The 25,468-nt window shown below is 34.4% G+C and overlaps 1 protein-coding gene across 4 annotated transcripts in view; it reads right to left on the reverse strand.

Annotated features, from left to right (window-relative positions):
- STAM2 (signal transducing adaptor molecule 2) overlaps window positions 1–25,468 on the reverse strand; it is a 50,088-nt gene that overhangs the window by 14,772 nt on the left and 9,848 nt on the right. For 2 of the 4 annotated variants that reach the window (XM_079134398.1, XM_079134395.1), the window contains exons 2-11: window positions 17,946–18,030; window positions 16,601–16,676; window positions 16,399–16,497; window positions 15,201–15,347; window positions 13,563–13,632; window positions 12,820–13,006; window positions 5,035–5,129; window positions 1,498–1,580; window positions 1,294–1,381; window positions 246–300 (exon numbers count right to left, since the gene is read on the reverse strand). In XM_079134398.1, the coding sequence (XP_078990524.1) occupies window positions 246–300; window positions 1,294–1,381; window positions 1,498–1,580; window positions 5,035–5,129; window positions 12,820–13,006; window positions 13,563–13,632; window positions 15,201–15,347; window positions 16,399–16,497; window positions 16,601–16,676; window positions 17,946–18,030 (985 nt within the window). The remainder of the gene's footprint in view (window positions 1–245; window positions 301–1,293; window positions 1,382–1,497; window positions 1,581–5,034; window positions 5,130–12,819; window positions 13,007–13,562; window positions 13,633–15,200; window positions 15,348–16,398; window positions 16,498–16,600; window positions 16,677–17,945; window positions 18,031–25,468) is intronic. The other 2 variants (XM_079134396.1, XM_079134397.1) reach the window with 2 other exon arrangements.

Below are 25,468 nucleotides of genomic sequence, written 5' to 3' on the forward strand. Positions count from 1 at the left end.
CCAAGTAAGAAAATGGAATGATAAAAGTAAGAGTCCAAGATTTTATGTATACTATTAATATTGCCATGAAAAATTGTTAACAAAATGAAAGCACCACCTCGCTATTAGCATTTAAGTCTGGGAAATGGTAAAATAATTGCAACAGATAATACAGTTTCCCCCAAAACTACCACTAGTTCTAAGCTTGCCCAAACAAATAAACCTAGGAAAACTCTACTTTTTATTGTTTGCATGAAAAATCTCACCGATCAATCTCTTCAAGTTTTTCATCTATCATTGGACCCATCTGTTGACAAGTATCTGCAAATACAAAAATACTTTAAAATGTAAGAATTTAATACAGTTTAAGCTAATATTAACAATTTTTAAAAATAGAGCACCATCCATAATACATTAAGAATTAAGTTTTTGCTGGAGAAAGAACTATAAAAGATCTAATTTTAATACTATTCAGTACCATTACTTCTACATATTTCTATCATATAATCAAAGGCAAGATCAAAATTAAAATAAACATCTCATCATGTTCCTATTAACTAAGTTTACAGATTGTGACATTTGGAATCATCCTCAAAGGTTATCTAGAAAAGTTATCTAGAAAGTTATTATTAACTAGGTAAAACAAACTTAAGCTATACTATAAAACATGTAACTACCATGTGCAGATTAATTATGAACTTTTTACTTATTTAAGGCATTTCAAAATTTTAAAAATTTTATATATTTTCTAATCTAAACATAGATACAATGAGCAGCACAATAAGAATATTGTGGCTATAGAAATATCCATAACCAGGTTTTCATCAATAAAAAGATTTAAGAAGATTTATCCATTGCAAACATTTTTCTCATAAAAGACTTTTAAAAAGCATGAAAACATTTGTTTTAATTGCTTTACATTACTTAGAAATTAAAAGACACATTTGCATGCACCAAATGTCTACCTTATAAAGTTACACTGAACATGTACAATGTGGACCTTTAGAGTCATGATATAAGAGAATTAAACAACACTTTTTAACTTCTTGGTTAAATTAATAGGCTATTATTTCCAACTCTGTCTTTTGGACAGTCAATCTCCAATTTCACTAGTAGGTGTACAGAAATAAGAAACACCCTTCTTAAAAAGATATGCAGGTACAGGAACATCTTTCAAGTGATACTTTTACTATTTTTACTGCACTAGCCTGTTCCCGTCATGGATTTCTAATCTCAAGTCAGAAGAAACTCATGACATTATGAATAAGTAAAATAATAAACATTATTAAAGTAATCTCAATATTCACTAAGTACCTTCCAAATCCAAAAGGTCTTGGGAATCTGGTTTTGAATCTGCTGGATCTATACTTTGGAGTACCTGCAGGGCTCTATCCATCTTATCCTATTTAAAAAGTCAAAGGAGTTTTAATTTGAGTGAATCCAAAATTACTTTTGCCAAGCATTCTCAAAGATAATACATTTGATAATTTAACCATTAAAACAAAAGAAGGACTCTACCTCATCAATATAAATAGGCGCAGGCTCTGATTTCTTAATTTCCTCCACATCATCATCAATTACATTCAATTTGTCCACAACTGCTATGGAAACAAAGGAAATTTTAAGTTCTTCAGCATTTACTTTGGTATTTTGTCATTAATTTATAAGTGGCCTATGATATCCGTGAGAAAAAATTAAAGTTCTTTAGTTATCACACTTCATAATCAATGTTATTACTTATGTTCATATCATAATCAAAGTGATTACATATGTTCATGTTGTAAATATTAATTTAGCACTATGTGCCAAGCATCACTTTAGGCATTTATACATGGTGAAAAAAACAGACAAGGATCCCCGTACTTATGAAATTTACATTTGGGGAAAGAAACCAGCATTATTAGTAGGCATTTTCCTAAAAATTGAGTGTTACCAATGGGTAAATAAATATCCAAGAGAGTAGATTATTATATAAACACCTAATTTCATAGTTACATCTATAGTTTGCTCATCTATTTTAAAAGACTGTTATTCCTATATAAACAAAATAAGACCTGATTTTAACCTAACTTTGATACTAGTTACAACAACATAAAATGAAAAAGTCTTTTGCGTGTGTATGGTTCTAGGTTCCAACCCCAGGGCCTTGTGCATACTAGGTCAGGCCTCTAAACTAAGCTGCATTTCCAGTTCAACAAAAAAATCTTTCATAAAGAGACAGATAAAAACACAATTTAAAAGTCAGGCATGGTGGCACATGCCTGCAATCCTAGCAACTTGGGAGGCTGAGGCAGAAGGATCACAAGTTCAAGGCCTCAGCAACTTAGGCCCTGTCATAAAATAAGAAGTTTGTAAAAAGGGCCAGGGACTTAGCTCAGTGGTAAAGTGTCCCTAGTAATAGAATGAATGAACGAATAAAAGAAAGAAAGAAAGAAAGAAAGAAAAGAAAGAAAGAAAGAAAGAAAGAAAGAAAGAAAGAAAGAAAGAAAGAAAGAAAGAAAGAAAGAAAGAAAGAAAGAGTCAGAATGTTCTTTTTTTTATTTTTTGTGGTGCTGGGGATTGAACCCAGGGCCTTGTGCTTGCAAGGCAAGCACTCTACCAACTGAGCTATATTCCCAGCCCCTCTAATTTTTAATTAAGTCAATTTTGAGAAAACAAAATTATAATAAAAATCTATATCACCAACTGGGCATGGTGGCACAGGCCTATAATCCCAGCTACTCAGGAGAATGAGGCAGAAGGTTCCTAAGTTTGAGGCCAGACTGGGCAACTTAGTGAAACCCTGTCTCAAAATAAAATAAAAGGGCTGGAGATGTAGCTGTCTGGCATGTATGAAGTTCTGGGTTCAATCCCCAGTACCACAAAAACAAGCAAAATCCAAAAACAAAAAATGCATGTAACCAAAGGATTTTAAAGTCTTAATGGTTACCACTTAATTCACATATTTAGCTAACTTTCAATTATGTCATAAAGCACAGAGCTCAGCATAACCCAAGAATACACGGAAAACCACGAATGTGTTTTATTTTCAAAATTGCAGTTCGATCTCTCTAGCTTATGCCAAGGGGGAATTGCTGTATAGGATCCCCTAAGTATGGTTCAATTAAAAAGATGTCCCCAAATCCAACTACTGTGTATAGCTATAAAACTCTAAAAAAAAAAAAAAAAAAAAAAAGATGTGTCCAATATTCCTATTTAAAAAAAAAAAAAACAAAGAGTCAGACTAGAAGAATAAAAAGAATTACTAGTGGCAAAGTACCTAGCTTTCAAATGAATGAGTATCCACCTCTTTTTCTGAATGCCTCACTCTACACACACAAAGATGATACTACACATGATGTCCGGAACTTTCAAGTTCTTTCTTTAGCACTGATATACTTAAGTCAGTTTAGTACATTCTCAGGTCACACTAGCTACCTTTAGAATCCTGGCTCTATCAGTTATTCGACAGGTTATGCCTCAGTTTCAGATTCCATATCAGTAAAACAGGGTAACAAAGATTCTATCACCCAGAATTGAGAATTAAGTGAAACAGCACAAAAGATTTAGCACAATGTTGACAAAATAATGACTATTCAAAATCTGTTAACTATTTCACTTCTAGGTATCATCATTAGTATTATTATGAGCTGTTCCTTCAAACTGAGATCTCTTGCCTCCCTGCCTGCATAACAAATGGCATGCCTTCTCAACATGGCTGACAGTGGCTGAGGGGCACCTGTGTGTGGCTGCAGAACTGAGTTGTGTTCAGAAGAACTGAACCGAGAACTTTAGTGATTTTACTACATTACTTAATTCTTTTCTTGAGTTTGCTAGGATAAAATGAGGTGTGGTAAAGTCTAAAATATAACTTGTAATCACACTTGGCTCTTGCCAATCAGGGACGCCCCACTCCTCCAGCCCCAGTTATCAACTTCACTGTATCTCAATGATGAATAACAACATTCTTTGTACAGAACAGACCCCAAACTGCCCCTGACACTATATAATTAGGTTGATTTAAATACTTATTTACATGGTCGTTAAATACATTAAGTCTCAAAAGATTTAAAATATAAGAAGAGTCAAATGACCAACCTAGATGGCCTTTCAAAAGATTAGACAAAGAAAATGTACATATACACAATGGAAAATTACTCAGCCTTAAAGAAGAATGAAATTATGGCATTGGCATTTGCAGGTAAACGGATAGAACTAGAGAATATTATGCTAAGTGAAATAAGCCACTCCCAAAACTCCAAAGGCTGAATGTTTTTTCTGATAAGCGGATGCTGATCCACTGTGGGGGCAGGAGGTGTAGGGAAGAATGAAGGAACTTTGGGAGTGAGGGGAGGGGAGGGGAGGAGCTGTGGGGATGGGAATGACAGAATGAGATAGATATTATTACCATATATATATATATATATATATGTATGATTACACTACTGATGTGACTCAGCACCATGTACAGTCAGAGGAATGAGAAGTTATGCTCCATTTGTGTACAATGTATCAAAATGCATTCTACTGTCATGTGTAATCAGTTAGAACGAATAAAAAAAATTTTAAAAAAAGAAGAGTCCTAGGATTGATATGGGCTAAATTAATTCCTTAAGAAGTAGGTTAGGGCTGGAGCTATAGCTCAGTGGTAGAGTGCTTGCCTCTCATGTGTGAGGCACTGGATTCAATTCTCAGCACCACATAAAAAAAGTAGGTTAATGCTGGGCATGGTGGTGCAAGCCTGTAATCCCAGCAGTTTAGGAGGCTGAGGTGGGAGGATTACAAATTCAAAGCCAGCCTCAGCAATGGCAAGGCACTAAGCAACACTAAGCAACTCAGTGAGACCCTCTCTCTCTAAATAAAATATAATATAGGGATAGGGATGTGGCTCAGTGGTTGAGTGTGCCCTGAATTCAATGTCCCTTTAAAAAAAAAAAAAAGAAAGAAATAGGCTAAATTATAATGCCTTATAAATGATATAAAACAAATTAAATGCCAATCAACTTTTAAATGCCAATCATAAAATTTAAATGAAACAACTTTAATAGATTTAATCATCTCTAAAATTTAACTTACCTGCCTCAGACTCCATGTTTAAATTAGTTGTGACAAAATTAGATGGGAAAAGACCTATTCCTCTGTGATTTTCTCCTTTCCACCAATTGGCATCACTGAAAATATAATGCAAAAGATGTCATTTGTTCTTTACATTTTTGAACTGTAGTGTCGAGAGAGAAAAAAAATTAAATGTATCCTATTTTGAAAATCAGTTCACATTCAGCTATACTTAAAAGTTGGATGTTCTTAATTTTAATAAAAAATATTAAAAAGTACAAATAAATGTCCATATTCTCACACCTAAATTTAGAACCAATTAGCAACTGGCCATATATCATCCTGGGCTTTTAAAAACCATAAAACACAGATTAATACTGAAGTCCCCTTTATCAGTGACCCTAAGTCCCAACCTCACATCCTTCTTACTTCCCATACCAACACAGAGCTGGTATGTAGCTTTCCAGACAGTCTATTTTTTATTCTTTTGCATATATTTATAGTCAACTGATAGACACAGAAGATAGCTAATCCTTACAGATCTTTTTAATTTCATATATTAATACCTGCTTATCTATTTTGAATTTTGATTATAAGAACATGATATATTACTGTATAAATGAACAGTTAGTTGTTCCCAGTCTTTCATCATTATAAAGATTAGGGTCATGATTACCCTGAACTAAAGGGTACAATGCAACAGTCTTTCTAGGCCTACTGAAAACATGGATTTGCAAGCTGGGAATAAGAGGGTACACCTCTCATGCTTCTCTACTGGAGAGGCAGAGGAGGAAGATGGCCTGAGCTCAGGAAATTGAGGCCAGCCTGGGTAACACAGTAAGACCATATTCTTAAAAACAAAATACAAAACAAAACGACAACAAAAACCACAGACTTGCTGAGCCATGAAACATAAGCATTTTCAATTTTATTAGACACTGTCAAATGTTCCCCACAGTAGTTGTGGAAGTTCACCTTCCTCCTCCCATTATTGTCCTCCCAACCCCGTATATAATAACCATTTAAGTTTACAGTTGCTATCAGACAGAAGAGAAAATCATATTTCACTGTACTTATTTCCCCTTTCTAAGCTTCCACTTGTGTTTGGTGACTATTTAGATGTTTTCTTCTGTAAAATGCTTGTTTAGATATTTTGTCCATTTTTCTTCTTCCACAAGGTTATCTTTTTTCATGGATCTATAAGGGTTCCTTACATATCCTGGATAGCAACTATTTCTCTAAATCAATCCAATTTTTTCTCCAAGGCTATCACTTCCTTTAAGTATATATTTATCCTTTTTTATTCTATGATTTTTTTCCCATGTTAAGAAAAGTTAGTAATCTTTGTTAAGTAATGACTTACACTTTTATCTTTCACTACCCTTGAACCAATATCTAAATTTTAGGTTTTCTCTTTTTACCCTCTCCCACCTTTAATTTATGTGAAACAAAATTTTCATGTACTCTGTGAAGCTCAATCAAATTTTATCTTATTTGTACCAAATGAGTCATTCACTCCAGCAAAACTTAATGAATAGCCTATCATTTTTTCTACTAACTAATGATACTTTAACTCAAAAATAGCAAGCTGCTATCTGTTCATGAGCCTATTTCTGAATTCCATTCTGTTGTAATAGTCCATACAGTAGTCCCTCCTTTATTTGCAGTATTGCTTTCTATGCTTTCAGTTACTTGGGGGCAATCAAGGTCCAAAAATATTACATGGAAAACTCCAGAAGCAAATAAGTCATAGGTTTTAAACTGTGCACCATCCTGCCCTGAAGTCAGCCATTCCTATGTCCAGCATATCCACACCATATATGCTACCCTGCTGTTAGACACTTAGCAATTGTCTTGGTTAACAGACTGACTGCTGTGGTACCACAGTGCATGTTCAAGTAATCCTTATTTCATTAAATGATGGCCCAGAAGCACAAGAACGGTAATGCTGATAGAATTAAAATAAGTCAGAAAGAAGCTAGCTGCCTTTGAGTGAAAAAGTCAATCTTGGCTCTTTTTTTTCCCCCAGTGCTGGGAAATCATACATACTAGGTAAGGACTCTACCACTGAGCTACATCCCCAGCCAAAGTTCTCAAATTTCTAAGCAAAGGAAAAAAAAATCATATGCTGAGGTTGCTAAGATCTACAGTATAATAAGATATCTGGAGAGACCATATTCACATAATTTTTACTACTTTTATAACTTTGTTATAATTGTTGTATTTTAGTATTGTTGTTAATCTCTTACTGTGCCTTATTTATAAATTAAACTTTTTCAAAGGTATGTATGTACAGGCAAAAACACAGTATATACAAGGTTCAGTACAATCCTATTTCAAGCATCCACTGCTTGCAACATATTCCTCATGGACAAGAGGGAACTCCTATATGTCTGTTTACTAAAGCCAGTTAATACACCAAGGTGAAATACTTTGTTATTCTTTTTTTATTTACTATATATCTTCTCATGTTCATATCTATATTAAAATATTTTTCAAGGACTCTGGAAAAAAGTTCTGTAGGAATTTTAACTGGAAATGTACTAAACTTATGTAATATGAGAAAAACTAAAGCTTTATAATATTAAGGTTTACCATGTCTCTCTCCAGTTGTATTTTATAAATATTAACATAATAATATATATTTATATTCTTTTCTATCTTCCAAAGAATTTCATAATTTCTCCATAAAGACCTTATATATTTTTTAGGTTTATTCATTCTCAGTTCATTCATATAATTTTTACTATTGAGAATGACTTTTCTATTACATTTTCTAATTAGGATTAAAGCATACCACTGATATTTGTATATTAAGCTTATATTTACCAATCTTGGTAAACTCTTTCCAGTTTTAAGTTTGCCCACTGACAGAATTTTCTATTCAGACAAAGTATCTGAAAATCTCAATAATTTTGTCTATTTCTTTTCAAAAAAGCTGACTTACTAAACAGGCATTCTTAAGAACCAATCTTTTATTGTGTGTATGGTATTAGGAATCAAATCCAAGGCCTTAGCATGCTAAGCAAGAACTCTACCTCAGAGCTACATCCCTAAACCCCTAAGGATGAATCTCAAGAATGAATTAATCAGACAAACATCATTACCCTATGTACATGTATGATTACACAAATGGTATGACTCTTCTTGTACAACCAGAGAAACAAGTTATACCCCATTTCTTTACAATGAATCAAAATAAATAAATTATTTTTTAAAATGAATTATCTTCTATGATTTTGCTGTATTACATCTAATAAGTTCAACAAAGATATGAAAGAGCTATATATCACCTAAGTTTAGGTGAGGAGGGGGAATAATGGGGACTGAACCCAGAGGCACTTTACCCTTGAGCTACATCCCCAGCCCTTTTTATTTTTTATCTTGAGAAAAGATCTAAGGTGTTGAGGTTCTCACTAAATTGCTGAGGTTGGCCTCAAACTTGGAATCCTTCTGCTTCAGACATCTAAGTCAAAGGGATTATAGGCATGCATCACCATGCCTGACAATCACCTAAATTCTTAAATCAAAAATAAATGAGGTATTGACAGTTCAAAGATATTACATTTGCTAATTTCTATATAGGAAAGGAAAAATTCTCACATGCACATTTTTTAATTTGAACTTTGCATTTAAAAAAGTAAAACTAAATTTAAAAGAATTTATAAGATAAAACCAGACAATTCACACTTCTGAAATAGATACATGGCATTTACTTGAACCTATCAACAACTGTAAAGATAGACTTACTTAGTGGTCCTAATAATGTAGAATAACTTCCTTCTCAACCACTACCACAAACTCTTTGATTAGGCATAAAAGCACACAAACCAACTAAATACCATGTCAAAGCATGATGATTCTTTTCCAGTCCTAAACTGGCTCTATAATCTTTCTACTGACTACCAGTTGATTTTACAAAATGTTAATGGCACAAAATATTGTCTAAGTTTAAATTCCTAAATTAAGGTAATTCAGCACTATAATTTCATATAAACCATTAGATGATTAAGGAAAATTTCAAATGTCTCATTTATATTTAGAGTGTTTGTATCAGGGAAAAATAAATCAAAACTAAGTAAAAAATAAGATAAGGGACATAAACTTCATGTTCAACTGATTATTCAGTTAACATTAATGAAATTCTATCAAGACTGAACTGTGGGCTGGGGAAATAGCTCAGTTGGTAGAGTGCTTGCGCTGCAAGCACAAGTCCCTGGGTTCGATTCCCAGCACCACAAAAAAAAAAAAGACTGAACAGTGCTTCCTGGCTAAGCAATGAACTTGCAAAGATAATTAAGAGATTATTTCTACCCTTGAGAAACTTAAAATCCAGTGTTTCACCTTCTCCCACTAGCTAAGAATATGTTATTGGCTTTACCTTCTGGGATTGGTCCCCTCCTCACCACCCCTCACCACCACCCAGAGAAGGAGGTCACTTAGGAGAGACACATGTTAAAAAAAAAAAAAAAAAACTTAAAATACAGTACAAGGAATGCTATTATTTATGTTCAGAGAGTTATAATAACACAGAGAAAGGAACTCCTAACTCTACTCAGAGCTAAAAGTGGGGAAGAATTTAAAGATTTTTTAGAATAGACAGTCTGACACGGGTGGGTTTTAGATATTTCATAACTCATCAAAAGGAAAAGAAAATTAAAGCTACAGAAATAAAAATGGCATTTGCCTGCTGCTGATGTGGATAAACAAGAAAACAAAGTACAAAGAAACCACAAATTTTGCATTCTGAGTCTGAAAAAGAAGGGGGGGCAAGGATATCCTATCTAGTTTTGGAAAAGAGAAAGAAAGAGGAAGGAAAAGAAAGGGGAGGGAAGGAGAGGGAAGGGAAGAAGAAAAGAGAAAACTTGAGATTTCCCATAAGCTACTGACTTAACAAAAGCAACTCATCTGCAGGTTTTGCAATGACAATAAATAAAAGTAAGTGATGTCCTTTATGGATAAAATCATGTGGGAAAAAGAAAAAAACTATTAATTTTACCTCAAACATACACATAGTAAACCTAGAAATGTTGGTAATCTGAGGGTCTTTCCCTTGAAATAACTTTTTTATCTTTTAGTTTGAGGAGCCAATTCTTCTAAAACTTGGGACTCTTGCAAAACTCCCTTGCTAGTGAAGTTCTTTTTCTTTTTTAAATGCTTTTGTCTTCTTTGAAAGGGCTTTCCAGGCAGAGAACCAAATGTACAGGTCTAATCAGAACATGGTATTTTTTGAACTGCAAGAATTCCACTTGATTATTTGAAATGCTTACATAGAGAACAAAACAGGAGCAGTGAGTTACAGTTAAAAATGTATCAAATTAAAGGCTTTTTTGGTATATTCTGTTAATAAGAAACGCATGCCTTTTTAAATCGACTGAGTATTTCTTACACTGAGACTCAAGAACAATAAATTTTCAAGGGTTCTCAAGTTCTGCATGTGAAAATTTTCTATTTTTAACTCCATAGCAATCTAAAAACAATGAGGCTGGGGAGATAGCTCAGTTGGTAGAGTGCTTGCCTTGTAAGCACAAGGCCCTGGGTTCGATCCCCAGCACCAAAAAAAAAAAAAAAAATCTTAAAAACAATGAGGGTCATTTTTGTGAATCATCTGGATGATTTCCTTTTAACTGAAAAATGCCATTGAATCCTAGCATCCAAACCTGCATTTGTGTTTAAAATTTTGCTAGCGATTATCAATCACCTAAAATGACAATTTAACCCAAACTTACTGGTAAGCATACCTATAGCAACTCTAAGACTGGGGTATCCTTTTATAAAATGATAATAATCAGTCTATCATACTCATGTTGAATTGTCTTATCAGTTACAGAGAAAAGTTCTTTTTTGCAGTGGTAAGACTTAACTGAAAATTATACTAGTCTAAATTACTTAATAAGTTTGTCCTATAAATGAACTTCCATGAAAAGAAATGGTGTAGTAGAATAATGTGACCCTCTATTCATTGTAGGTCAGTAGATTACAAAAGGCAAATAATACCACACAAAAGCCACATTATATCACCAGACACTGAATAAAGACTCCCAACAGTTTCAACAGAAAAAAGAGAAGAACTGAGTTATCACACAGCACAGGGCAGTACAGACCTGCTGAAATACCTGTGCTATTAAGCAGTACCATATTTACTTTGGAAGCAACAGTTTAAGAAATTTTATTACATAAATGTAATAATGTTCTAAATTTGAAACAGAAAAACTACTCATTTTACATTTTGTTTTTATGTATAAATGTCTTTAATTTTATAGTTATATAAGAGTATCAATGTGTAAACCTGGGTTCTTTGGTAACTATTCTAACATAAAGATACTGAGAAACTGGACACTTCAGACTATCTGTGTTTAGAACAAGTCACCTTTTTATTTCTATTTACTCTCTTTCAAGGATCATGTGATGCAATTCAAAAAATTATTTTAAAACAAAACTGAAGGCAAAAAAGATGATTTTCTCAGTAAAAGCAGTGCTACCTACTTGACTGCCTAAGAGAGCTTCCCTTTCCTGTTCTCTATTTCTTGTAAAATTTTTCCTCTTTTCAAAATCAATCATGATTCACCTGAAATGGAGTCCCTGGATAAGCCTTCTCTCCTGGATGCCTGCACAAAGTGTAAATATGCTCTCTTCCTGCACCCACCAGTACCCCTTTTATGGTATTTATCACATTTTGCCTTATGTATAATTGTGTGTAATAATTTTAATTCCCTTATTTTATTATAGTTTTGATGAAAATAGAACTATGTCCTCATTCATTTCCTATTAAAGAGTCTATAACATAACATTTTCTTAAATATTAACTGCAACAAAGTAAAACTATTATGTATCTACTCATTTAAAAATATACTAGACTCGTATATTCTCCCTGAGTTATTTATAACATAAGAAATAAATTTGCAATCTCTGTTCATAGCAACAAGCTGTCAGGTCTCACACTTGCTAAAATTTCATCAGTTTCTTTCTTTCCTTCTTTTTTTGGCACTGGGGATTGAACCCAGGAACACTAAATCAAGTGAGCTACATCCCCAGCTCTTTTTATTTTTTTTTTTTGAGACAGGGTCTTGCTAAGTTGCTGAGGCTGGCTTTGAACTTGCCATCCTCCTGCCTCAGGCTCCCGAATCACTAGGATTATAGGTGTGCCTCACTATGTGCAGCTTCATCAATTTCTTTTAAAAATAAAAGAATATAATTAGGCTCAATATAGACCACATTTTTTCTTAAAATTTTAAATGACAAAGAAACTATAAAGAGGGAAGAGTAGTAAATTTAAGAATTGAGGAGCCAAGCATAGCTTGTGGTTGCTTTGATCAAGGTACTGTAGTAACATGTCTTCCCAAAGATACGCTGCCAATAATTTTGGTATACACAAATTCCCAGGTAAATGCATTCAGAATACTGAATATTTGTTTCTATTCAACAATATTAATACATCTTTCAACTAAGACATAAAGGATACTTTATTAGCAAATTTAACAACAACATAAAAAACTGACATCTAGTCTAACGTTTATTTAAAAAAAAAAAAAAAAAACAAGGTATGAAAATGTTCTGGGACCGGGGTTGTAGCTCAGTGGTAGAGTTCTTGCCTAGCATGTGTGACACACTGGGTTCAACTCTCAGCACCACATATAAATAAATATAATAAAGGTTCAACAACAACTTAAAAAAAAAGAGAGAGAAAATGTTCTATTATGATTTAAGTATGCCAAAAGTCAAGGAACTGAATATTCAGGATTCTCAGTTAAGAACACTGTGTTTCAAAACTGTAGAAAATTCCATAAATAAATGTTTAAAACATACCTGTCATCCAAAACAATAATGATTTCACCATGTTTAAAGGTGAGTTCATTGTCCTCAACAGCTTCAAAATCATATAAAGCTCTCACTTTTCGTGCAACTTTATTATTTAACTGAATTTCTGCAGATGGATATAAAGATTTTGTCTCTGTGTGTTGTTGTTTCTGCTCTTGCAAAGATAATTCAATAGCTAGTTTGAAAAATTAAAATGCAAAAAAAGGATTAATTTTGATTTTTACAAAAGTTTAAAAAGAAATATTAGGTATTTAACAATAAATCAAATATTTTATTTATCCAATTAAATACTAAAGAGTTAATTTTTAGTGGGGCAGGGAAACATGACATTTTTAAAATAGTTTTTGCTCATTCCTTATTATCACAGTCTGTCATATACAGCAGCTATTATTTTTATAGCAACCAGATTGTGACATTATAATATGGGTAACTTTCCATATAGGACAAGCCATGAACATATTTCTGTGCTTGACTCATAACTTTGGCATTACAGAAAAGGTGAAATGTAATCTTTCCAAAGGTAGGACATTAAATACATATTATTGAAAAGGAAAATGAATTAAATTCATCCTGTCATTTTTTCCCCTTTACTTTTAAGACCCTACTAATTTTTAGATTTGAGCTACCTCAACTAAAGGCACATCTAATTTTATTACGATTTTTATTTCATCAAAATTTTCTGGTGAGGGTATTTTAATTGATACTAAATTATACATGTTTGATCATTTTACCTTTAGCTATGTCTTCATCTTCTTTGTTTTTGTTCAATGATGTTCCATTCTTGGCAGCAGCTGAGACAGTCTGTAAATGTATGAGTAAAATGAACATAAGTATCTTTTAAAAGAAAACACAAGTACTATAATTACTTACAAATTCTAATTTTAAAAAATACTAATATAACTGAGTTTCATTTAAAAGTCAAGTACTTTATGACAATTTTAAGTAGTTGTTTTCAAATATTAAAACATCAGCGTTTTCAAGAAAAAATTGTAAGTGCACAAAGGGCATAAACTGGATTACATTTTGCATAAATCTAAGTATATAACACAGAACATGGTGTAAAGAAAGTTTTTAAAAATTTGTAGAATGAATAAATATGAGTCTTTCCCGATTACACTTCCTGATCTCAACTGTCCAAGATCTCTTCTTCAATGAGAAGTGCTCTATTGCTACAGGCATAGAGCTATAGAAGTGGTACCAACAAGAAATCATGATTACTGAAGGGGAGAAGAGGGAGGAGAGAGAGAACAAGCACAGTTCTAGGAATTCATCTGAAGTCCTCTTCTACTCATTAGTTAATGATGGTCGCTTTTCAGGTATAGCAGAGGAATAAACAGTCATGCTTAAATGTAATGGCATGTAAAGACAGGTATCCAGGACTGTGAACCATCAACCAGTTTTCTCCCCCTGCCCCCTAACCCAGTGCTAGGCAAGCATTCTACCACTGACCTCATCCCCAGTGCTATCAAATAGTTTTTTTTTTTTTTTTTTTTTTTTTTTTTTGGTGGTGCTGGGTATTGAACCCAGGGCCTTGTGCTCGAGATGCAAGCACTTTACAACTGAGCTATATCCCTAGCCCTCAACCAGTTCTTTAACATAGATTTTTGAGAACAATTATGTATAAAGGACACAGCGGTAGCTTTTTATTACTTATAGGACATCTGTCTCAAAACTCAACCCTGAATCTTTTGATCTAAGCATCTAGACCTAAAGCTGCTTTGTCTTCTTACAATCTAAAACAAAAGAAAAATATAGTATTTCCCTCCTTAGTCTCTTTCCCTAGCCCATAACTTAATATTAACTGGAGGAAAAAAGGCACTGACAGCAAAGCACTCAGACAGTGGTTTCCCACAAGTCTAAAAAAATAGCCCACTCCATGAGTCATTATCCCTGTCTCCTCTTCCCACCATCCTGTTCCCTAACTCTCCAAAAAATTTCTAATTTCAAAGATCCACTTTTCAAAGTTCCAGGAAAAACACTGAACAATTAGAATGTCTACTAAATATAAGGCACTATGTTAGATTGTCACTTCAAGAATGGCGGAGCCAGGTGCAGTGGTGCATGCCTATAATCCCAGTGGCTCAGGAGGCTGAGGCAGGAGGATCATGAGTTCAAACCAGCTTCAGCAACAGTGAGGCACGAGGCAATTCAGGGAGAACCTGACTCTAAATAAAATAAAATACAAAACAGGGCTGGGGATGTGGCTCAGTGGTTGAGTGCCCTGGAGTTCAATCCCCAGTACAAAAAAAAAAGAATGACAGTAGGAAATGATTGAGATATCTGAGATATCCCTTGCCTATAATCTTTCATATAAAATACATACCTTCAAAATAATATAAGCCAAACATGAATCTGAATGAATCTCTCACCTGAGAACCTGCTGGAGGAAAAGTAATTCCTTCTTCTTTCATAGATTTAATAGTTGCAGATATAAGACTAAACTGGGGATCCTTCTGAAATTCTTCTGACCATTCCATCATTAAAGATTTCAGTTTTTCACATACTTTAGGATGAGCCTTTTCAAGAAAAGAAAGAAAAAAAAAAAAAAAACCCACTGTATTTAAAATAAATACTATAATTATTTAACTAAGATAATTCTCACCAAAATTCTCTTTAATTATATGAACATCAACAAAAATCCAGAATTGACAGAAGCCTGTTTATACTATTAAGATACTGTTGTTCCATGTAAAACACCCTTTAAAAAATATTTTTAGTAATAGATGAACACAATACTTTCATTTTGTTTATTTAGGGTTTTTGTTTTTTGGATTTTTTCCTTAAATATGGTGCTGGGGATTGAACCCAGTGCCTCACACTTGCTAGGCAAGTGCTCTACCACTGAGCTACAGCCCCAGTCCAAAATCACCCTTCTGAAACATAAATTTATAAGGCTTGCCATGATAATAAATCCTCTATATTCCAAGGCTCTATCTTCTATGTTTTCTGAACATTCTCTATATTAATTATGATTTTTATATCAACTTGACTAAATTTCTGGAATTTTTATCACTAAAAACATGAGAATGGTGCTTCCAAGTTTCTGTGGCAAAGAGTCAGTAACAACCTAATGAGGGCCCCCTCCACTCTGCTCTAAAATAAAGTCCCCTTCGCTCACCAATGCTGATGAGAGTCAACATAGAATGTTATTTAGAGGTAGGAGTATGGAGTCACAGAAACCTAGATCTAAATCTTGGTTTGCCATTTAATAGCTGCATAACCTTGGGAAAATACTAAAGCCTCAGTTTCTGCATGTATAAAACAGGAAAAGAGAATCTAACCTCCAACAGTGGTGAGGAACATTAAATAAGACACTATCCAAAATGGTTAAAACAGTGACTACTTATTAGATCTCAACGAAGATTAGCTAAATTAACATAAATTCTTTAGGGAGAAAAAAGTTTTTAGTGCTAGAAATTGTTTTAAAATTGAATTTCAGAACAAGAAGCTTCTTTTCAATTTATCTAAAAATTATTTCATTTATAAAATACATTATTATTATATAATTAAAATAATGAACAACATGCATTTTTAATGACTTAAATTTCTTCTCTTTTTAAAATTTACCTTATTTTTTATCACAGCACGTACTTCTGATGCAAAATCACGGGAACATACTTCTAAATGAAATATCTTTCCACAGTTTGCCACACAAGCCCCAAGAAGCTGTTAATTAAAATAAAAATTAATATATAAATGTTGAAATACTTCTTCATTATTGAAATAAATGCATTTCATAATTTAGTCAAATAACATGACTTTTACTCACAGTTAATGCCTGCAGAGCAACATGAGGAACCTTATGATTTACCCTTTTCATTATGGCTTTTAGGCAATCTTTTGCTCTAAGAAAAAAATGGAGAAAGTTAAATATTATTTAGAATTTCAAACATTAAAAATGTAAGGAATTTTCTAACCAAATAACTTTAAAAATAAACCCTGGAAACTTAACTTTGTTAAAAGAATAAGTCTATATAAAATGATTTTACACAATCTTCTATTCACAAACTTGTAGAACTTTAAAAAAAAAAAAAAACTGTTGTAAACATTGTACACCCCAAATCAAGACACAAATCATTTCACAAAACATCAGTCAACATAAGAGAACTATATCAAATAAATGCTGTCTTCATTTCTTCAAGATAGAGAGCTTTCACAGCAAATTCTCATCTTGGAAAGAACTAGCACAACATACATTCTTAAAAGGTTCACATGAAAAAGCTGAATGTTTGCAGGCACAGTGGTGTACACCTGGAGTCTACTCGGAAACTAAGGTAGAAGGATCACAAATTTGATGCCAGCCTGGGCAACTTGGTTAAGACCCTGTCTTAAAATAAAATTTAAAAAGGGCTGGAGAAGAAGCTCAGCCCTACAGCACTTGCCTAGCATATGTGATGCCTCAGTACTGCAAAAAAGAAAAAGAATTGAATTGTTAAAACAGATGCTTTCGCCATTTCTACACTTTTAGTGTATAATCAATCAGCTGAGCTTAACTGCCACATCTTCCTCAAAAGCACTTTTTTTATTTTTAATTATTATTATTTTTTTTTTGGTACTAGGGAATTGAACCCAGCTGTGCTTTGCCACTAAGCTATATCCCCAATCTTTTTCATTTTTTTATTTTGAGACAGAGTCCCCCTAAAGTGCTGAAGGTCTTGCTAAATTGCTGAGGCTGGCAATCCTCCTGCCTCAGCCTCCTGAGTCACTGGGATTACAAGCAGGCGCTACCACCCCCAGCAGCACTCTTTTTTACATTCACCTTTTTCATTATGTTACCTATTATATTTACCTTGTTATTATGGAAATCCTTTCATATGTGTCTAAGTCACAGGGAAATTTCTCAAATAACTAAACTACTCATTGTTAACATATGTCCCTGTTGTGTCAAACCTTTAATTACCTATGCTAACATAGCTCAGCTTTTCAGTTTAACTCTTCTTTTTTTTTTTCTTCAGAATAAGGTTACTCTCAAAAACCTAGCCTACTGGCTCTCTTTTATTTCTCAAAACTAAATAGTTTAGTTATATAAAACAAAAACCAAAATTCCCTTTCAAAGTTGTATCATGAAGAGACACAGTTTAATTAAGCTCCTAGACATTTACTGAGTATCTTACCCATTAGGAGTGCTTCCAACTTTGTCACATATGTCCATAATAAGACTCCAATCTTCTGTGGTGTTGTACTCATTTGTGGCTTTTTCTAAGATATATTAACACACATGACAATTAGTGTATAATTTTGTGTTACAAAACACTAAAAATGGGCTGGGGCTGCAACTCAGTGGCAGAGCACTTTGCCTAGCATGTGTGAGGCACTGGGTTTGATCCTTAGTACCACATAAAAATAAACAAAACAAAGGCATTCTATCCATCTACAACTACAAAATTAAAAACAAAACAAAAAAACCCACTAAAAACCAATAAAGGCACAATAGTTAAGAAGCCCCACCTCTTCTCTTGCCAGAGATAAAAGAACTGCAGAAAAACCTCAAAAGATACAGTATTTCTACTAACTTCAATTTTTAAAAATTGTATAATTAAATGTTTTGAGATATGGTATATTTTACTGATAGTAAAATGCCTCCTGAAAAGTGAATAGTGCCCAGAAAAACCACTCCGGATGCAGGAACACACGCAAGAGATTTTACTAGGCAGACCAACAGAATCTGCCCTGGAGAGACAGAAATGGGATGTTGGGGGGTGAGGGGGGGGGGGAGACACCTTATGTTAAGTACTTGAATTTCGCAGGCTAACAACGATCTGGCCAATTGCTGAGTAGTTAAAACCTGAGGCTAGGGATTAGGCCAATGGCTGTTGAGCACAGGCTGAGGGGCAGACCAATGGCTGGCTAGGATGGCAGATTGACAGCTGGGGGTGTTATCATCCCCCCCTCGCCTTCCCCTGCAGGCATGTCCTGTCCCCAACCGCCCAGGAAGGAACCCGCGGAGGTCAGACACTGCTGATCTTAGGGAGTACGAGGCCCCGAGGCGAGAGCCAGACTGCAGGACAAACCTAGTGCCTGCCTGTTGCTGGGAGTTGACACACCCGGCGGGTCCACCAAGACAGAGCGCTCTGCTCCGCGGACATCTGCGGAATCTACCCACTGGCAATCAGTGTTTTCTTCCATATCAACTTTCTGTCTCTACACATGTGCCTATTCTGGACTTTTCACCTAAAGAAAATCATGTATCATGTACCTTTTTTTGTAATGGGCTTGTTACATTGCATGTTTTCAAAGCTCATCCACGTTGTATCATGTATTAGTATTTCATTTCTTTTATTGTTGAATAATATTCCATTGGATAGATATAGCACATTTTATTCATCCATTCATCAGTTTATGAACATGTTGGTTTGCTTTTTCTTTTAACTTTTTGGCTACTATAAATAAGATACTGCTGCTATGAACATTCATGTATAAGTTTTTGTGTGGGCATATGTTTCAATCTCTTTGATATACAACACTGCTGGGTCAAATGGTAACTAATTTTTTAAGGATAGGACAAGTAGTTTTTCAAAGTAGCTATAATATTTTACATTACTAGAAGTAATATATGACTATTTTCCCTAAAGTTTTAAAATATTTAAAGCATTTATTGTTTTATTTTGGGGGGGGGTATTGGGAATTGAACCCAAAGGCGCTCTATCACTGAGCTATATCCAAAGATTTTTTTATTTTTTATTTTAAGACAGGGTATCACTAAGTTGTTGAGGCTAGCCTCTGACTTATGATCTTCCTGCCTCAGCTTCCTGAGCTGCTGGGAGTGGAGGGAAGACTGTAATTTCATTGGATTTGACAAAGGGGAATGAAGGGAAGGGAAGGGAAGGGTATGGGCATGGGAAAGACAGTAGAATGAATCAAACATAACTTTCCTATGTTCATATATGAATACACAACCAGTGTAACTCCATATCACGTTCAACCACAAGAATGGGATCTAATTAGAATGTTATACCTCCTGCATGCATGTCAGAATACACTCTACTGTAATGTATATCTAAAAATAACAAATAATTTTTTAAAAGACTGCACCCAAACTTAAAAAAAAAAAGAAGTCACTCAATGGTGCGGGAAATTTCAGTTAGTCAACAGTGAAGAAGGGCTTAAGTAATGCAAGTTATTTTCAGCAATCCGCTAAGTCATTACAGTAGAGGTGAAGAGGAGGCACAGACTCTGAGTGACACTACTGAAACTTACAGAGTTAGAAGGTCTTCCCCATTAATTTGTAATCATACTAAATGTATCCTTTTGAACTTAGGTTTGCATTTATAAATATTTCTCCGTGTTTATAAATATACATTTATATCAATGCTTTTAACAGCTGCATAATGTACCATCTTGGCTGGGGGTTGGCGAGGGAGGCAGGGACAGAGAGAGAGGGGTAAGAATGGGTACAAAATCAAGCCAGTGATAAGTTTTCTGCAAACTATGATTTTATATCCATTAGGTACTCAGTCTCTTTTCTTTGTTATGGGTATCATTCATATTCATAACCCACAAAGACTAAATATGAAAATCAAAGGAGGGTAGAATTTTGTGCATAGGCCTTTCTGTAGATACTTCATAATACTTTATCTTGTTTATTGTTTATCTCTCTACACAGTAAAATGAATATAAGCTCCCTTGTGGCAGAAATTTTGTTACTAGTATTATTTCTAGTACCATAAAATAGTATCTAGGGCACACAGTAAATATTAATAAGTATTATTCAATGAGTAAATGAATGATGCTGGCTGCTCCTCCATGCCCTATTAACCTGGTAACAATAGTGATAATGTATGAAACATTAGCAAGCTTCTGAGTAAATTAAGCAAAAGAGCTATGATGTCCAGTATAATCCTGGTGAAGTCTGTGCAAAGGTCTAGACCAGCCAGAGATTCAATACTGAGCAAACATCAAAGGGGCTTGAGGACCAAGCTTTAATAGCAACAAAGTGGTAGTAAAAGGCAGCAGTGCCCCTGGGCTTATGCAGTTCCAGGTCTCTCCTTGATTCCCTGCCAAGACTCAACTAGAAGACAGAGTTCAGCAGTGAAGACAATGGCGCACAGGGAGGCAAAGAACTTCGTGTGTGTGTGTGTGTGTGTGTGTGTGTGTGTGTGTGTGTGTATACATATATATATATACATATATATGACTAGTTTTATATTCTGTATCTGAATAGCAAATCACACATATTACATATAATTTACTGGTTTCATGCTGCTCTTTCCTCTTAAGATGGAGTTTTGTTTCTTTTTGTTGTAGCACATTACCATTCTTTCTTTTTACAGTATCATTCAACATCCTGTTTGACCTACCTGAAAATTAAATATTCACTCATATTCTCTTTTGTATGTGTGTTATTTATTTTTTACATGTGAATCTGAATTTCATTTGGCCTATCTAGAACTTCACACATAGTATGAGATAAGAATAGAAAAATGTTAGTACAAATTTTTGGTCAGTGGTTTCAACATTTTAAGAATCTACTCTGCTCATGAATCTGAGAAGCTAGCATCAGGAATTATCAAACTGCAAGTACCCAAGTGTAGGAGTACAAGCACACGCAGGCACAATTAATTTTTAGATTATCTAATAACCCACTCAGTTCTGCTAGAACTCAACTTTTCATGATTATTTTCTTAATTTGATACATGTAATACAATCAAACATGAAGCCTATGGTAACAACCCCAAATGCCTTCTGATAATTCAAAAATATAGAAAAAGAACATTGTTTACTTGATTTGATTTTCATAGAAAATGGAAAAACTCTGATTTGAATACTCTGTCAAGCCTAGTTTAATCTCTACAAATAAAGGACTCATAATTATTCTTCTAAAAAAGTATAAAATCTGAAGACATTATAATGGCTTGCCAAAAAGGACTTCATTTTTCAAGTGAACTAAATAGCAGTTAAATTACGTACTTACTAGTATTTTAAACTCCTGGAAAATTTTAAATATTATAATTAAGAAACCACTCTTTTATAGCATGTCACTTTGCCCAGTCTTGGAGCCATAACTTACATTATCCTGTGTCAAATGCATAGAGAGGGAGAGTGTTAAAAGAACCCACCTAGGGCCTGAATTCTAAACTGCCAGGGTTCAGTGGGTGTAAGTCATAACATTTCATCACCAGGCCTTGATTACTGTATATACAGAGCCTCAAATACACAGTAAAATAGTTCAGAAAGACTCTAAGATTCCTAAGAATCATTCCATCAATAACTACGAGGAACAAAAAGACTCTCCCTCTATAGAGTCCATTATGTTCAAAACACAGCTCTAAAGAGAATACAAATCTATCTGCAAAACTTTTAATAAAACAGTCTCTATCCATAATGAAAAAAATTCTTATAACTATACAAAACAATAATGCCTGCAAGAAATCTTTAAAGTTCCTCCTATTACATTGGGAAATAAAAACTCAGGATTGCTTCCAAGCATGACAAAGTATCTGGTATTGCCCTTGCTATCTTACCAAAACAACTATAAAAGTAGTCAAAATAGATGAGGCAACTATTTTCAGAAAATGAATTACAGGAAGTGCAGTTGAGATCTCTGAGGGAAGAGAAATATGAAGTGAGCCTTATGATGGCCCCCAGCTTTCTGCCTGTAAACACTTTTCTGTTTCAACACAAGGAAGACCATCCCAAGCAGAACAGCTAGGAGACAGAAACCAGACTTTGAAGCACAGGAATTTGCCACAAGTCCTTGGTCAAGGCTGAGCTACATACACCACTTGAGTCTCTATAACGGCTACCAGAGATCACCTACTATGCAGCTAACAGTTCATGTGCTGGGAGTTGTCCTGCCTATTAGACTGAAATGTTTATGTTCCTTTCAAAACTCCTACATTAAAGCCCCAATCCTAGTGTAGCTGAATGTGGAAGTATGGATACTATGAAAGTTAAGTGAGATTATAAGGATGGGGGCCCTCGTCCCAAGATAAGCATACTTTTCAAAAGAGAGACTAGGCTTGGGGATATAACTCAGTAGCAGAGTGCTCACAAGACCCTGAATTTGATCCCCAGTACAAAAATAAATAAATAAAGAAGGAAAAAGAGGGGAAAAAAACAGGAGGAGCAGAAGAAGGAGGGGGGCAGGGAGACCAGAGAACTAATGCTCTTTCTCCAGGTGCATACACCAGCAAAAGCCATATGACAACTTGGAGAGAAAAAAACAACAACCAAAAAAAGCTGTCTCCAACCCAAGTAACCCAAAGAAAGAGCCTCAGACACTAGACCTACTGGTTCCTTGATCTTAAGACTTTTAGAACCCAGAACTGTGAGGAAACAAATTTCAACCCACCCAATCTATGGCATGGTATGGTATAGTATGTCATATAATATAAGTATGCTTGTATGATTAGCCTGATTGACTAACCAAAGGCAAAGAGAACACATCAGACATTTAGATAGAACCCTCCAAAGGCTACACCTTAGAAGTAAAAGTCCTCTAGAATTTAAAATTCAAAGTTCGAAATTGAAATAGACCTACCTTAGAAAGAATAGAACCAAACTTACTTTTTTTTTATTTTGCAGTGCTGGGGATTGAACCCAGGGCCTTGTGCTTGCAAGACAAGCACTCTACCAACTGAGCCATCTCCTCAGCCCTCCAAACTTACAAATAGAACCAACCCTGACAAAACCTAAAAGATTCTCCAATTATGCAACTTACCTAACAAAGCAAAATTCAATACCCTTGTAGGAAGAGAATGTAATCCAGACTCTCTACAAAGAACAATCATGATGTCCAGCATAATAGTAAAAAATATTCAATATGCAAAAGACTGCTCCGCAGTCAAAACAGCAGTTAATAAAAGTAGATGTCAGCATGATCCAAATGGTAGAATTAGCAAAAAAAGAAAAAGACCATAAGCAGTCATTACACATATTTTCAAAAACTTAAAGCAAAGACGTCATAAGTTAGTAGACAATAAGTACTCAGCAAAGAAACAAACTATAAAAATGAAATCTCTGAACTGAAAAGTTCAAAATCTTAAAAGCCACTAAGTGAACTTAAAAGTTCACTAAGATTACAAAAATAGGGTTAGGAAACATGAATATGGGCCAAAAGAAGTGATAAAATTTGAAAAATACACAGAAAGGAATTTCTGTACCAGAATCTCACTTTTTAAACTTGCCATGGAACAAATTACCACCAAATTAACGATGCACTATTAGCTCATAGTTCCATAGTTTAAAAATCAGACAGGTTCTATTAAAATTCCACGCCCATGGGATTATAAGGCTTGTTGAAGTATTTATGTTACTGAACTATAAAAATTGGAAATAATCTAGAACAATTTTTTTAGCATCTAAACACCATGTATTTTTATTAAAAAACTTGTAAACCCTAACTACATGCAAATTAATGGTCAGCACATACAGATAAAAGACTATAACAGAAGCCAACACAAAAATTTATTATAATGATGTATTGATGTCTTTAGATATAACTGGAAGTAATGCTTAGATCATTGTCCTAATCCATTTTGTGATACTATAACAGAATACTTGAGATTGGGTAACTTACAGAAAAGAAATTTACTTCTCATACTTCTGGAGACTAGAAAGTCAAAGACTGAGTGAGAATCCTGCATCTGGGAAAATACTCTTGCTGCATTTTCTTAAGGTAGAAAGAGAAGAGAACAAATCACTCCCATAAGCACCCCTCTCTTTTTTGGTACTGGGGATTGAACAGAGGGTGTTTAATTTGAGCCACATCCCCAAATTAAACTGTTGAGGCTGGCTTTGAACTTGCTATCCTCCTGCCTCAGTCTCCCAAATTCCTGGGATTAGAGGCACGGGCCACCACATCCAGCCATAAGCCCTTTTTAGAGCAGCATCAATACAGTCTTGGAAGCAGAACCCTCATGACTGAAACAACTCCTAGAAGTTCCACCTTCCAACACTGTTGCACTGGGGACTGTTTCCAACAGATTAATTTTGGGGGACACATCCAGAGCACAGCAACCTAAGGAGGAAAATATAGCTTATATGCTTATATGTATTAGTTGAAGAAAACCCCAAAATTTTTTTATACTTTATAATTATTGTATGAGAACAGGGAGAAAGGTTTAAAAGAAGAAAAGACCTTTTTCCACAAGCAGAAACAAACTACAATATGGAAAGCAAGTAAATCAGAGAAGAATTTATTTTAGAATCTAACAGGTAACCACAGTTGACAGCTTCTTAAGACAGAATCATGCCCTTGGACCAATTCATTATAAACTAAATAATTATTTGAAAATATAAGAGCTGCCAGGCTCAGTGGCACATATCTATAATTCCAGGAGCTCGGGAGGCTTAGGCACGAGAACAGTGAGTTCAAAGCCAGCCTCAGCAATTTAGCAAGGCCCTAAGCAACTCAGTGAGACCCTGTCTCTAAACAAAATACAAAAAGGGCTAGGGATGTGGCTCACTGGTTCCGCACCCCTGGGTTCAATCCTTGGTACCAAAAAAAAAAGAGAGATTCAATTTTTCCTAGTTTGTGAATAAATCACATGTTTATACTACTAAAATTACATAGTCATTTTCTAGACACAATTCTTAAGTAGTGTAATTTAGATTAAAAAATTCAATTGTCCAATATTTCAGTCTTATAGATTATTATATTTTACCTCCTCTGTCTCCAATGACAACCATACTAAGC

This window comes from Sciurus vulgaris (assembly GCF_902686455.1).
Source record: "Sciurus vulgaris genome assembly, chromosome: 3".
Lineage (NCBI taxonomy): Eukaryota > Metazoa > Chordata > Mammalia > Rodentia > Sciuridae > Sciurus > Sciurus vulgaris.